This window comes from Scyliorhinus torazame, chromosome 28, assembly GCF_047496885.1.
Source record: "Scyliorhinus torazame isolate Kashiwa2021f chromosome 28, sScyTor2.1, whole genome shotgun sequence".
In the NCBI taxonomy this organism is placed as follows: Eukaryota; Metazoa; Chordata; class Chondrichthyes; order Carcharhiniformes; family Scyliorhinidae; genus Scyliorhinus; species Scyliorhinus torazame.
The window spans coordinates 7,707,584-7,723,606 of NC_092734.1; the positions used below are offsets into that span (position 1 = coordinate 7,707,584).

At 42.0% G+C, this 16,023-nt stretch overlaps 1 protein-coding gene across 6 annotated transcripts in view; it reads right to left on the minus strand.

Moving 5' to 3' along the window:
- gbf1 (golgi brefeldin A resistant guanine nucleotide exchange factor 1) overlaps positions 1–16,023 on the minus strand; it is a 281,444-nt gene that overhangs the window by 239,441 nt on the left and 25,980 nt on the right. For 3 of the 6 annotated variants that reach the window (XM_072491405.1, XM_072491404.1, XM_072491403.1), the window contains exons 3-4: positions 15,239–15,280; positions 4,649–4,715 (exon numbers count right to left, since the gene is read on the minus strand). In XM_072491405.1, coding sequence (XP_072347506.1) covers positions 4,649–4,715; positions 15,239–15,280 — 109 coding nt within the window. The remainder of the gene's footprint in view (positions 1–4,648; positions 4,716–15,238; positions 15,281–16,023) is intronic. The other 3 variants (XM_072491408.1, XM_072491407.1, XM_072491406.1) reach the window with 1 other exon arrangement.

The following is a 16,023-nucleotide window of genomic DNA, read 5'->3' on the forward strand; positions in this document are numbered from 1 at the left end:
CAATGGATAAAGATAGACTTATCAAAATTATTTTTAGAGGGGTTTTAAAAGATATTCTGTCCTGCTGACGGAACCGGACTTTCTCACCCTCTCCTTACCAGACAACTCCATATTATAATTAACCAGAAACCTTCAAGTGGCTCTATTGGAAGTAATGGGAAACATCACTTAGACTCAAGAAAAGGCTACTGAACCGGGAGAACCTATGAGGTTGGCTGAAGCTGCAACAATCCCAGGCAACCTCTCATCACTTCCAGTCACCCAAGTCCCATGGCTCAAGATTGGTTCGCAGGCCAGTTTAGGTTCAGCCGTAACAAGGATGGTAGAGCCACAGTCTGTAATGCATGTAGAGCAGCAAGAATCAGGAATCCATTCAATAACTTCAAATCATATTCCTCTAAGCCTATCTTTATCATGCGAAAGCTGTCAAACTGGAGTATGATAAAGTCATGGTAGAAAACACCGTACCCTGAATGGATTACAATTGGTGGTAGATAACTCACAGCAATGGGCTATGGAATGAAGATCCATGTGGGTAGGAACATAGTTATGCAGGTTCTAGAAATACAGGTGAAAGACTAAGCATTTTAAATGAACAGGAAACAGTTAGACCTGGGTGAATAACTGGCCAGTATACGGATTGAAGATAGCAGATTTGCCAAGGAGTGTTGGATTACAACAGCAAAAGTTGTACTCATTCGAAGGAAAAGTATATTGAGTGCACAACTGAATAGAGAATTGAAGACAAGTGAAGAGCTGATATGGAGTTTAATTCCATACAGTATTGAAGTATTGATGGGATAAGAGGTCAGACTATTCTCTCGATGAGGATTTGGAGGCGCTTCGAGCAAGCGGATAAGGAAACTGAGGTAGTGTAGGAGATTATCCAATAAAAAGTTTAATTGTTGTGATCAGAAAAAGGCAATTTAATTTATTTTGACATGTGCTGAAATGGGATGGGATGTGGAAGAAGCTATTATAAGAACATATGGAAGGAAAAAGACCGAGAGGCGACAAATTAAGATATTTCCCAACCATATGAAAATGGGAGATCGGAGAGAGAGCTGCCTTTGGCTGATCACGACAGTGACTTTATCTACTATGATCTGAAGTATCATCATTTTTTTAAGTGTATGTATCTATATATCGTGGTGTCAGTGTGCCAGATTTCCTCATTCTCTTGAATGCAATGTGCCAACATGTCACACATAATTATTATATATCCAGGCTTGCTTTGAAGCTCTCTCTTTCTTATAATGGATTTCATCCTATTGGTTCAGGAATAGTACTCTCCTAGTTAATTGTATAGTAGTTGAATATTTAATAAGTTACAGAAGAACATATTGGAGCAGACTGAAACTGCAATGTCCTCGAGTTCACAAGTGTGTGTTTGTAGCATGCACCTCTGTAAATAAAAGCTTAAAAAGACTGAAACGGTTGGACTCCAGTTTTATATTTCATTACCTGGCCACCCGGATTAGAACATCGTCCCAGAGTCAGAAGGTTGGCTGTTCAAGCCTCACTCCATACACTCAAGCAAAATTCCAGGCCAACATCAGGGTGGTACTGAAGAGTGTTGCATTTTCTGAGGTGCCTTATTTCAAATGTTATGTTAAACTGGGACCCCATTTACCCTCTCAGGTGGACGATCCAATATTCGCATTGAAAGAACTTTCCTCATGCTCTGGTCAGTATATATCCAAGAACCTACATCACTAAATCAGATTGTCTAGTATTCATTTCAGTTCTTTAATTTGTAACACTTCAAAACTACTTAATTCATTATAAAATGCTTTGGAATGCCCTGAAATGCACAATATGCATGTAGTTCTCTCTTTCTCTTGTAATCGAATTGAAGATTTTCTAGTTGTTCAGCATCAAGGGACTTGGCCATAAAATACATTCTGGCAATCCACAAATCGGTGAGCAAAGAGTAGGAAAATCTTGAATGCAAATAGAGTTAATATTATGGGTTGAAAAATATGTTTGTGAATAAAAGGAATCCACTGCAATGCCCTGCTACTGCGTAACGGTCTGGGGAACTTCCTTAGTACAAAGAAAAGGCACATCCTTGACAGCACAATGCAGGAAAATAGACCACTGTCACAAAGTCCTATCCAACACGATCCTATCCATTTGGTTACAGCAATCCACATTTAAAGGAAGCCTCAACCAATGTATAGTTTGCCACAAAGTATCAGCTGTTAGAGCCAAGTAACCTTCTTCAGCAGGGTTTTTGCGAAGAAGCTGAAGGACACCATTGGACAATCCAAGAATCCTTGTTATGTATTCGCCATTTGGATGGGAGTATCATAAATAAATGAGCAAGTTTATAAGTAATACTGAAATCAGAGCGCTGAGCAAGTAATGTGAACTATGCAACCAGACTGCAATCACGGACTGCAATGGTTCAAGGCGGTAGCTCAAACCCAACCTTCTGAGGAGCAGCTAGGGATGAGCAATAAATACTGGCCTAGCCAGCATAAAATGAATTTTTAAAAAGGTTAAAAATGATCAGTAAAAAGCCCCAAAAAGGCAATGTATTATGAATGTTTAACCAGACTTTTGTGGGGGAGAACAACCACTTGCATACGCATGGTGACTTTTAGAGTAAACCGTCCTAGGGCGGTTCATGGGAGCTTCATCAAGCTGTATTCAGCACCATAGGTGGTATTGGGCCAGCACGGTGGCATAGTGGTTAGCACTGCTGCCTCACAACTCCAGGGACTTGGATTTGCTTCCTCCCCGTGTCATCTGCATGGATTTCCTCCCACAGTCCAAAGATGTGCAGGTTAGGTGGGTTGGACATAAAAAGTGTCCAAAGGTTAGGTGGGATCACTGGGTTATGGGGATGGAGTGGAGGTATGGGTTTAAGTAGGATGCTGTTTCCAAGGGCCGGTGCAGACTCGATAGGCCGAATGGCCTCCTTCTGCACTATGATTCTATGATAACAATAGATGACCAAAGGTAGGTGGTAAGGAACATCTTAAAGGAGGAAAGACAGACAATGAGATAAAGGTTTAATGAGTTTGCCTGCCACTTGGCTATTGCTATCAATAAAGATCTTATTCTGAATGAAACTGATCTCTCTCAAGTGGGTTACCACCAACCTATCTAGTTACAGGTTTATTCCAAATCGTCACGAGTGGAGATAAACTCGGTAAGGACACATGGAAAGGTTCACATAATACATTGAAAAGATACAATAGAAATGGTTGTTAATGGTGAAAAACACCCTTGCACCTGAACATCACCTGAAGCAATTACGCAAAGATGAAATGACAAAAGTAAAATCAGGGCTTTGATGAGTTTTATCTGTATGTCAACAGGAAAAAGACACAAACAATATCCTGTGACCAGCATGGCTGGTGCATACACGCTGCTTCCTGGTATTTGATAGCTACCATAAATCATGGCTACAATTCGACCCAGCATACAAGATAGCCTCATTTTTCAAACCCCAAAAGTCATGTTTTTGCAAATACTCAGCATACCAGTTGAACCCTTTTTCAGCCATCACATGCTGTACTAGCATGAGGAGTCATTGTTCGACAAATGCATGCTTTACTTAACAGTACTTATAACTGGGCATAAGGAATCAAGCAGGCAATACAGACTGTGTTATAAAGGTACACGGGAGTTAAAGAGATGCCCGCTCTTTGTGCCAGAAGCTGATGACATTTCAAAATGTTGTCTCTCCACATTTATATGCACCATACAAGTCGATCCCCATTTTTAGAGGGACGTTTAAGCTTCAAAAGTTGACTTACATGCCAACAGATGCTGTATTGTATATTGCGCTCAACAGTAATACCTCCTGAACCATATAATAATCTTAAAACCTTACAATGAATCCAAGTATTATCTGAGCAATGTACATCTATTTTTAAACCCAAGTTTGTTTATGCAGCATAAACATTATAAAAGTTTATTAAATGTGTTCTATGCTACAGTAAGCATCTCCTCTGTGATTTGCAGCACTGAAGCACAGCGCTGTGCAGGTGGGTTGGGGATTACAGGCAGCACTTTGCACAGAGATACCAGCAGGCAACACACAGGAGCAAACTGTGCACCACTGGAACACTGCTTAACATTTACACTGCCTCGCTCACTTCATTACAATTTTTGGTTAAATAATGAACAGACCATATTATCACTTCCTGAGGGAATCTGAAAATTATAAATAAACTCTGAAACCCATAAAATGGGAAACAGAGATAATATTGACAAACCTAAAGAACACCACTTCACAATGGTTATTTCCACCACACCTGATCAAATATTTCAGTTCTGGATCTCAGCACAGAAAGAAAAAAAGGCATTTCAAACCAAGTTGAAATTTATTACAATGCAGCTCACAGGATTAGAAAAATTTACCAAATACATTTTACTAACCTTAAAAAAGACTAACCTTCAGGAGAATATCAACTTCACTAACTTGCTATTTGAAAGGCACATTTAAAAAAATGTCATGAGTTGCAAAGAGAACTTTTTAAAGTTTTATTTTTGCAACTACATTATCTACAGAATTTAAAAGATATTCAGACACAAAGGTTTATGCTATAACTCAATACGTAAAGCTTGATTAGGGTCACTTTTCAGATGCTTGATGTATAATTTGCTCGGTTTAATATTTCTAAACTTGTACCTGTTATATTGTTCAGCACTTCCTTGAGTTGGTTGAAACTATTTAGAAGTAGATCTTGCTCTTCATCCTGAAACAAAAATATATGAAGTATGAAAATTTAGATTGTAAACAATTACTCTGTTAGCAGGAATATTTGTTATCCAGGAGACACAAAGGAGATCAAAGGGAACAATGCGCATTTTAGAACCCGAAATGTCTACTTATGTCCAGCACATTGCTTCATAATCTTCCCAATTCCTTTGTGGGCAATGTGCAGTTATAAGGGCTACAAGAACAGATGTTTGATTGCTACCTAATCAGCTAATGAGTTTTCAAACTGGGAAGTCTGACCATGAACCAAACGCAACACATTCCAAGGTTGAAAACCACACAAACTGCACGGACACCAGCAGATTTTAAGCTTGCTGCCACAAAGAAATTAAGTCTATTACCATGTTCAGTTTCGAGCAAGACTTTCTGCTGCTATTCTCAGGCCGTCAATGCAGGCATGGCCATTTTTTGTTTCATAATCAGACATTTCTTCATAAGACCATAAGACATAGGAGCAGAATTAGGCCACTTGGCCCATCGAGTCTGCTCCGCCATTCAATCATGGCTGATATTTTCTCATCCCCATTCTCCTGCCTTCTCCCTATAACCCCTGAACCCCTTATTAATCAAAAACCTATCTATCTCTGTCTTAAAGGCACTCAGTGATCTGGCCTCTACAGCCTTCTGCGGCAATGAGTTCCACAGATTCACCACCCACTGGCTGAAGAAATTCCTCCTCATCTCTGTTTTAAAGGATCATCCCTTCAGTCTGAGATGGTGTCCTCTGCTTCTAGTTTTTCCTACAAGTGGAAACATCCTCTCCACGTCCACTCTATCCAGGCCTCGCAGTATCCGGTAAGTTTCAATAAGATCCCCCCCTCATCCTTCTAAACTCCAACGGGTACAGACCCAGAGTCCTCAAACGTTCCTCATACAACACGTTCTTCGTTCCAGGGATCATTCTTGTGAACCTCCTCTGAACCCTTTCCAAGGCCAGCACATCCTTCCTTAGATACGGGGCCAAAAACTCCTCACAAGACTCCAAATGGGGTCTGACCAGAACCTTATACAGCCTCAGCAGTACATCCCTGGTCTTGTATTCTAGAATAATATGTTATTCTTCAAAAAACATGTTGCATTGGTTTTTCTGAATTCCCTGAGTGAGCTACCTCAGTCAGAACTGAACTTTCTCCTCGAGCCCACATTTTAAAAGACCATTTTGGAACTGGCTACATTAATTTGGTGACATTCATTTTGGTTTGAGGGCAGATTCAAAGATTTATCTTACTGCAAATGCAGCCAAACTGTAGATATTTTGATACAATACCACCAACTACACTCATTGGAGTAATGCCTCTCTATTTTTGTAGCTCCAAAGAGAACCAGAAACAGGCTTCAGAATCCTTTCCATAGCACAATGTCACTTTGTTGTTTCGTGACCAGTTTACCACTAACACAAGTTTCCTTATACTGACAAATCACAAACCAGAACTTCTATACCACTAGCAATGGTTATACACTCTGGACTCTCGCTTTTACCAGTATTATTACAACGATCAACACAAGTGTTTTGAAGGTTCCATGCATATGAAAAAAATCAGGTACAAATCTAAATCGTGGCTCTGTGAATAGTGGTGACAGTACTCCAAGCTCCTGAAGAACTGACCTGCACAATTTTAGTGCATCAAGCACAGAACCCCAAGTCACCATGGTCTGTACTACATTGTAATCATAACCATTGTGCTCCAACTCTTACTATCTCAATTAATTATTAATTTGATCATTTCTTCTTAGCGGAGGGTATTAAGGGAAATGGTGCAGAAGCATTTGGATCAATCATGATCCCAATGAATGATAGAAAAGGCACAAGAGGTTGAATGGCTCACTCCTGTTACTATTTTTCTAAGTATTAGACCCTATATACACAGATGTAGATTCATTATTTAAATTGTCAAACCACTTTCAAATCAGGATCCCAAGTGTGAAAGGCGAGTCAGTTCTGAAGTACATCATAATCAATCACATACCTTTGGAAAGTATTAACAAAGAATACAGCACAGAAACATGCCCTTCAGCCCTCCAAGCCTGCGCCGATCATGTGTCCTACCTAGGCCAACCGCCTGTATCCTTCTGTACCCCATCTGTTCATGTGAGGGAACCATGGTTGACAAAGAGAGGTTGAATGTCTTGTTAAGAGGAAAATGGAGACTTATGTAAGGCTGAGGAAACAAGGTTCAGCAGGGCGTTGGAGGGATTCAAGACAGCCAGGAGGGAACTGAAGAAAGGGATTAGGAGAGCTAAGAGAGGGCATGAACAATCTTTGGCGGGTAGGATCAAGGAAAACCCCAAGGCCTTTTACACATATGTGAGAAATATGAGAATGACTAGAGCGAGGGTAGGTCCGATCAAGGACAGTAGCGGGAGATTGTGTATTGAGTCTGAAGAGATAGGAGAGGTCTTGAATGAGTACTTTTCTTCTGTATTTACAAATGAGAGGGGCGATATTGTTGGAGAGGACAGTGTGAAACAGATTGGTAAGCTCGAGGAAATACTTGTTAGGAAGGAAGATGTGTTGGGATCACATCGGTGCTATGGAGGATAAGGTTGAATCCATTTGGGTGGAAATCAGGAATAGTAAGGCGAAAAAGTCACTGAAAGGAGTAATCTATAGGCCACCAAATAGTAACATTATGGTGGGGCAGGCAATAAACAAAGAAATAACTGATGCATGTAGAAATGGTACAGCAGTTATCATGGGGGATTTTAATCTACATGTTGATTGGTTTAACCAGGTCGGTCAAGGCAGCCTTGAGAAGGAGTTTATAGAATGTATCCGCGATAGTTTCCGAGAACAGTATGTGAGGGAACAAGCGGTCCTAGATCTCGTCCTGTGTAATGAGACAGGATTGATTCAGGATCTCATAGTTAGGGATCCTCTCGGAAGGAGCGATCACAATATGGTGGAATTTAAAATACAGATGGAGGGTGAGAAGGTAAAATCAAGCACTAGTGTTTTGTGCTTAAACAAAGGAGATTACAATGGGATGAGAGGAGAACTAGCTCAGGTAGACTGGGAGCAAAGACTTTATAGTGAAACAGTTGAGGAACAGTGGAGAACCTTCCAAGTGATTTTTCACAGTGCTCAGCAAAGGTTTATACCAACAAAAAGGAAGTACGGTAAAAAGAGGGAAAATCGACTGTAGAAGGAAATAAGGGAGAGTATCAAATTGAAGGAAAAAACATACAAAGTAGCAAAGATCAGTGGGAGACTAGAAGACTGGGAAATCTTTAGAGGGCAACAGAAAGCTACTAAAAAAGCTATAAAGAAGAGTAAGATAGATTATGAGAGTAAACTTGCTCAGAATATAAAAACAGATAGTAAAAGTTTCTACAAATACATAAAACAAAAAAGAGTGGCTAAGGTCAATATTGGTCCTTTAGAGGATGAGAAGGGGGATTTAATAATGGGAGATGAGGAAATGGCTGAGGAACTGAACAGGTTTTTTGGGTCGGTCTTCACAGTGGAAGACACAAATAACATGCCAGTGACTGATGGAAATGAGGCTATGACAGGTGAGGACTTTGAGAGGATTGTTACCACCAAGGAGGTAGTGATGGGCAAGCTAATGGGGCTAAAGGTAGACAAGTCTCCTGGACCTGATGGAATGCATCCCAGAGTGCTAAAAGAGATGGCTAGGGAAATTGCAAATGCACTAGTGATAATTTACCAAAATTCACTAGACTCTGGGGTGGTCCCGGCGGATTGGAAATTAGCAAATGTGACACCACTGTTTAAAAAAGGAGGTAGGCAGAAAGCGGGTAATTATAGGCCACTGAGCTTAACTTCGGTAGTAGGGAAGATGCTGGAATCTATCATCAAGGAAGAAATAGCGAGGCATCTGGATGAAATTGTCCCATTGGGCAGACGCAGCATGGGTTCATAAAGGGCAGGTCGTGCCTAACTAATTTCGTGGAATTTTGAGAGGACATTAACAGTGCGGTAGATAATGGGGAGCCAATGGATGTGGTATATCTGGATTTCCAGAAAGCCTTTGACAAGGTGCCACACAAAAGGTTGCTGCATAAGATAAAGATGCATGGCATTAAGGGGAAAGTAGTAGCATGGATAGAGGATTGGTTAATTAATAGAAAGCAAAGAATGGGGATTAATGGGTGTTTCTCTGGTTGGCAATCAGTAGCTAGTGGTGTCCCTCAGGGATCAGTGTTGGCCCACAACTGTTCACAATTTACATAGATGATTTGGAGTTGGGGACCAAGGGCAACGTGTCCAAGTTTGCAGACGACACTAAGATAAGTGGTAAAGCAAAAAGTGCAGAGGATACTGGAAGTATGCAGAGGGATTTGGATAGGCTAAGTGAATGGGCTAGGGTCTGGCAGATGGAATACAATGTTGACAAATGTGAGGTTATCCATTTTGGTAGGAATAACAGCAAAAGGGATTATTATTTAAATGATAAAATATTAAAACATGCTGCTGTGCAGAGAGACCTGGGTGTGCTAGTGCATGAGTCGCAAAAAGTTGGTTTTCAGGTGCAACTGGTGATTAAGAAGGCAAATGGAATTTTGGCCTTCATTGCTAGAGGGATGGAGTTTAAGACTAGGGAGGTTCTGCTGCAATTGTATAAGGTGTTAGTGAGGCCACACCTGGAGTATTGTGTTCAGTTTTGGTCTCCTTACTTGAGAAAGGACGTACTGGCACTGGAGGGTGTGCAGAGGAGATTCACTAGGTTAATCCCAGAGCTGAAGGGGTTGGATTACGAGGAGAGGTTGAGTAGACTGGGACTGTACTCGTTGGAATTTAGAAGGATGAGGGGGGGTTCTTATAGAAACATATAAGATTATGAAGGGAATAGATAGGATAGATGCGGGCAGGTTGTTTCCACTGGCGGGTGAAAGCAGAACTAGGGGGCATAGCCTCAAAATAAGGGGAAGTAGATTTAGGACTGAGTTTAGGAGGAACTTCTTCACCCAAAGGGTTGTGAATCTATGGAATTCCTTGCCCAGTGAAGCAGTAGAGGCTCCTTCATTAAATGTTTTTAAGATAAAGATAGATAGTTTTTTGAAGAATAAAGGGATTAAGGGTTATGGTGTTCAGGCCGGAAAGTGGAGCTGAGTCCACAAAAGATCAGCCATGATCTCATTGAATGGTGGAGCAGGCTCGAGGGGCCAGATGGCCTACTCCTGCTCCCAGTTCTTATGTTGGGGATTTTGAAAAACTTGAGGATAGACAGGTCCCCCGGGCCTGACGGGATGTATCCAAGGATTCTATGGGAAGCAAGAGATGAAATTGCAGAGCTGTTGGCAATGATCTTTTTGTCCTCACTGTTAACAGGCGTGGTACCAGGGGATTGGAGAATGGCGAATGTCGTGCCCCTGTTCAAAAAAGGGACTAGGGATAACCCTGGGAATTACAGGCCAGTTAGTCTTACTTCGGTGGTAGGCAAAGTCATGGGTACTGAAGGATAGGATTTCTGAGCATCTGGAAAGACACTGCTTGATTAGGGATAGTCAGCACGGATTTGTGAGGGGTAGGTCTTGCCTTACAAGTCTTATTGAATTCTTTGAGGAGGTGACCAAGCATGTGGATGAAGGTAAAGCAGTGGATGTAGTGTACATGGATTTTAGTAAGGCATTTGATAAGGTTCCCCATGGTAGGCTTCTGCAGAAAGTAAGGAGGCATGGGATAGTGGAAAATTTGGCCAGTTGGATAACAAACTGGCTAACCGATAGAAGTCAGAGAGTGGTGGTGGATGGCAAATATTCAGCCTGGAGCCCAGTTACCAGTGGCGTACCGCAGGGATCAGTTCTGGGACCTCTGCTGTTTGTGATTTTCATTAATGACTTGGATGAGGGAGTTGAAGGGTGGGTCAGTAAATTTGCAGACGATACTAAGATTGGTGGAGTTGTGGATAGTGAGGAGGGCTGTTGTCGGCTGCAAAGAGACATAGATAGGATGCAGAGCTGGGCTGAGAAGTGGCAGATGGAGATTAACCCTGAAAAGTGTGAGGTTGTCCATTTTGGAAGGACAAATATGAATGCGGAATACAGGGTTAACGTTAGAGTTCTTGGCAATGTGGAGGAGCAGAGAGATCTTGGGGTCTATGTTCATACATCTTTGAAAGTTGCCACTCAAGTGGATAGAGCTGTGAAGAAGGCCTATGGTGTGCTAGCGTTCATTAACAGAGGGATTGAATTTAAGAGCCGTGAGGTGATGATGCAGCTGTACAAAACTTTGGTAAGGCCATATTTGGAGTACTGTGTACAGTTCTGGTCGCCTCATTTTAGGAAGGATGTGGAAGCTTTGGAAAAGGTGCAAAGGAGATTTACTCGGATGTTGCCTGGAATGGAGAGTGGGTCTTACGAGGAAAGGATGAGGGTGCTAGGCCTTTTCTCATTAGAACGGAGAAGGATGAGGGGCGACTTGATAGAGGTTTCTAAGATGATATGGGGAATAGAGTAGACAGTCAGAGACTATTTCCCCGGGTGGAACAAACCATTACAAGGGAACATACATTTAAGGTGAATGGGGGAAGATATAGGGGGGGATGTCAGAGGTAGGTTCTTTACCCAGAGAGTAGTGAGGGCATGGAATGCACTGCCTGTGGAAGTAGTTAAGTCGGAAACATTAGTGACCTTCAAGCAGCTATTGGTTAGGTACATGGATTACGGTAAAATGATATAGTGTAGATTTATTTGTTCTGGAGGGTAGCACGGTAGCATTGTGGATAGCACAATTGCTTCACAGCTCCAGGGTCCCAGGTTCGATTCCGGCTTGGGTCACTGTCTGTGCGGAGTCTGCACATCCTCCCAGTGTCTGCGTGGGTTTCCTCCGGGTGCTCCAGTTTCCTCCCACAGTCCAAAGATGTGCAGGTTAGGTGGATTGGCCATGATAAATTGCTCTTAGTGTCCAAAATTGCCCTTAAGTGTTGGGTGGAGGTGTTGACTTTGGGTAGGGTGCTCTTTCCAAGAGCCGGTGCAGACTCAATGGGCCGAATAGCCTCCTTCTGCACTGTAAATTCAATGGTAATCTATGATTAATCTAGGACAAAGGTTTGGCACAACATCGTGGGCCGAGGGGCCTGTTCTGTGCTGTATTTTACTATGTTCTATGTTCTCTATGCCTTCCAGATAAGTCTTAAAGGTCGGCAACGTATCTGCCTTAGCCACCTCACTTGTCAGTGCATTCCAGGCCACCACCACCCTGTGTTAAAAAAACTTGCCCCGCACATCTCCCCTGAACCTTTTCCTCCCTCACCTTGAACTTGTAATTGTCATTTCCATCCTGGGAAAAAGCCTCCAACTGTTCACCCTATCTATACCCCTAATAATTTTATAAACTTCCATCAGGTCGCCCCTCAGCCTCAGTCTCTCTAGGGAGTACAATCACAGTTTATTCAATCTTTCCTCATAGCTAATACCCTATGCCAATACCCTCCATACCATGCAACATCCTGGTAAACCTTTTATGTACTCTCTCCAAAGCCTCCATGGCCTTCTGGTAGTGTGGTGACCAGAATTGGACGCAGTATTCCAAACGTGGCCTAACCAACTTTCTCTTTAACTGTAATATAATTTTTGAACTTTTATACTCGATACCCCATTCATTTTGATAGGACAAATTTGAATGCGGATTACAGGGTTAACGGCAGGGTTCTGAAGAATGTGGAGGAGCAGAGAGATTTCGGAGTTCATATCCATAAATCTCTGAAAGTTGCCACCCAAGTGGATAGAGCCGTGAAGAAAGCCTATAGTGTGTTAGCATTTATTAACGGGGGATTGAGTTTAAGAGCCGTGAGGTTAGCCGTGAGGTTATGCTGCAACTGTACAAGACCTTGGTTAGACCACATTTGGAGTAGTGTGTGCAGATCTGGTCACCTCATTATAGGAAGGATGTGGAAGCATTGGAACGGGTGCATAGGAGATTTACCAGGATGCTGCCTGGATTGGAGGGTAGATCTTATGAGGAAAGGTTGAGAGAGCTAGGGCTTTTCTCATTGGAGCGAAGGAGGAGGAGAGGTGACTTAATTGAGGTGTATAAGATGATGAGAGGGATAGATAGAGTGGATGTTCAGTGACTTTTTCCTCAGGTGGATGTAGCTGTTACAAGGGGGCATAACTATAAGGTTCATGGTGGAAGATAGAGGAGGGATGTCAGAGGTAGGTTCTTTACTCAGAGTGGTTGGGGCATGGAACACACTCCTAGCTATGATAGTGGAGTTGGACACTTTAGGAACTTTCAAGCGGTTACTGGATAGGCAGATGGAGTGCACTAGAATGATTGAGAGTAGGTTGATTTGATCTTAGTTTCAGACTAGTTCGGTACAACATCGTGGGCCATAGGGCCTGTACTATGCTGTACAGTTCTATGTTCTATGTACCCTGTCCTATGAAGGCAAGCATGCCATATGCTTTCTTTACCACCATTTCCAACTGTGCTGCCACTTTTAAGCAACTGTGGGCCTGCACGTCCAGATCTCTCGGTGCCTCTATGCTCCTGATGGTTCTGCCATTTATTTTATAGCTCCCACCTGAATTGTATCTACCAAAATGCATCACCTCGTATTTGTCCGGGTTAAATTCCATCTGCCATTTCTCTGCCCAATTTTGCAGCCTATCTATATCCTGTTGTATTCTCTGACAATCTTCATCACTATCCGCAACTCCTGCAATCTTAGTATCATTCGCAAACTTGCTAATCAGATCCACTACGTTTTCTTCCAAGTCATTTATATATATTATATATTACAAAGAGCAGAGGTCCCAGTACTGATGCCTGCCGAATACCACTAGTTACAGACCTCCATTCGGAAAAAAAACCTTCCACTACTATCTTCTGTCTTCTATGGCTAAGCCAGTTCTGAATCCATCCAGCTAGTTCACGCCTGACCCCATGTGATTTAATCTTTTGCACCAACCTGCCATGAGGGACCTTATCAAATGCTTTACTAAAGTCCATGAAGACAACATCCACAGCCCTTCCCTCGTCAATCATTTTTGTCACCTCCTCAAAAAACCCAATTAAATTAGTGAGACATGACCTCCCTCGTACAAAACCATGCTGTCTGTCGCTAATATGACCATTCACTTCCAAATGTGCATCGATCCTATCTCTGAGAATCTTTTCCAACAATTTCACTATCCCTGACGTCAAGTTCACTGGCCTATAATTACCCGGATTATCCTTGCAACCCTTCTTAAATAACGGTACAACATTGGCTATCCTCCAATCCTCTGGGATCTCACCTGTGGCCAATGAGAACACAAAGATTTCTGTTAGAGACCCAGTGCTTTCATCTCGCGTCTCCCTCAGTAATCTGGGATAGATGCCATCTGGCCCTGGGGATCTGTCTACCTTAATGTTTTTTACACACCTAACACTTCCTCCCTCGTAATAACGACCTGTTCTAAAGTGTTTACACATCCGTCTGAGACACCACCAATCAACGTGTCCCTCTCCTTTGTGAATACCGATGCAAAATACTCATCAAGGATCTCACCTACTTCCTTTGGATGTATATATAATTTCCCGCCTTTGTCCTGGAGTGGACCAACTCTTTCTCTAGCTACCCTCTTGTTCCGAATATACAAATAAAATGCCTTGTGATTCTCCTTAATCCTATCTGCCAAGGACATTCCGTGGCCCCTTTTTGCCCTCCTAACTCCCAGCTTGAACTCTTTTCTACCTTCCTTGTATTCCTCAAGTGCTTCATCTGTTTTTGGATGCCTGTACCTCACGTACAGGCATCTTTTTTTCCTTTTTGACTAGATTCATAATTTCCCTGGTCATCCATGGTTCCCGAATCTTGACTTTCCTGTCCTTCCTTTTTACCAGCACATGCCTGTCCTGCACTCCCATCAACTGCTCCTTAAAAGACTCCCACATGCCAAATGTGGATTTACCCTCAAACAGCCTCTCCCAAACACCAGCCTCCAAACCCTGCCTAATCTGGTTATAGTTAGCCTTCCCCCAATTTAGCACCTTAACCAGAGGACAACACTCATCCTTTTCTATTAATTATTATTAATATTTCAATGGCAGATTTTTTTTCTGGGGTTAACATCTTGGCTGAAGCCTGGAATTAATCGAATTGCACGTTCACTAATAAAAAGGTTGACTCCTGCATTTGCAAAGAAAAAATATACTAATACTATAAAAAGAAATGTGGAAATTGGCAGTTGGGACAAATTTACTATTTGCCAAGAGAAAGGAAGGTTAAGGCATACCTTAACCATAAGGTTAAGGTTAAGGGAGTGTTATTTTTAAATACATTGAAACCCACACTCATTGCCCAGTGACAACTTCCACGTTATCATCATGCTATCAGGGAAGGTAATCTAATTATAGCTGAATGTACCTCCCATAATAAATAACAGTAGGTCCAAGAACACCAAATAGGTCTACAAATGATACAAACACTGCATGGGTCTGCAGGCACATGACATACAAGTGATTTGTCAAAACAACATTCAGCACCCACCTGATGCTACAGTCAACTAACAGCACGCAACAGATACATCACAGTAAAAACTATGACATACCTGATACGGCCTTGTTGTTTTGCTCTCCCCCAGTAATGCAGTCTGCAGCAACAAAGGAAATGGAAAATAAAGCAGTAAAAAACAGAGTGAAGAAACCAAGAGCTAGTCAGGTCAGCTGAGAAAGGTAGTATCTTCTGACTCATTTCATAACGTGGCCACATCCACAGAACCCGAGAGGCTCACTCAGCTAGTGTCTAACATACTGGAACGCAAATCAGAGATCCAAGATTCAAATGTTAGAAACTACCACCAATATTTCCAAATCATTCATGTAACCTAGCATTATGTGTTAGAGCTTCACATTTCCTTTTCCAAAAACGGTCTTAAAAGTCCCATGTTCAATTCCCACTCTAGGTCAAGTTGGCTGATGTCACCCAGAGCAACAATCCCATAGGAAAGGGGTGATTGCAAAAATGAGATCAGCCAGGTTTCTGACTGTTATTCAATGGTCCTCGCTCCTCGCTGGAAAGTATTCTTGTGCAGAAACCCAGCAAGAACAGGTTTGGGATTTTCAGGATTGACACTCAGCACACATATGAAGTATTAAAATTTAGTCATGGCTCAGGAGGGGCAATCATTAAAAAAAACTAAGCATAGCAAGAGAAAGAGTGCCTTCACAAGGAGCGAAGATTTTTAAAAATCAGAACATAATACCGATTGAAGAGGATAAGTTTTAAAATGTTCTTGAAACGCGCAATTAAAAACTGTTACTTACCAGGAAACAAAACTAGAAAAGTGAGCTGTGCACTGCAGTTACATCAGTCTAGCAACTATTAACACTAAGA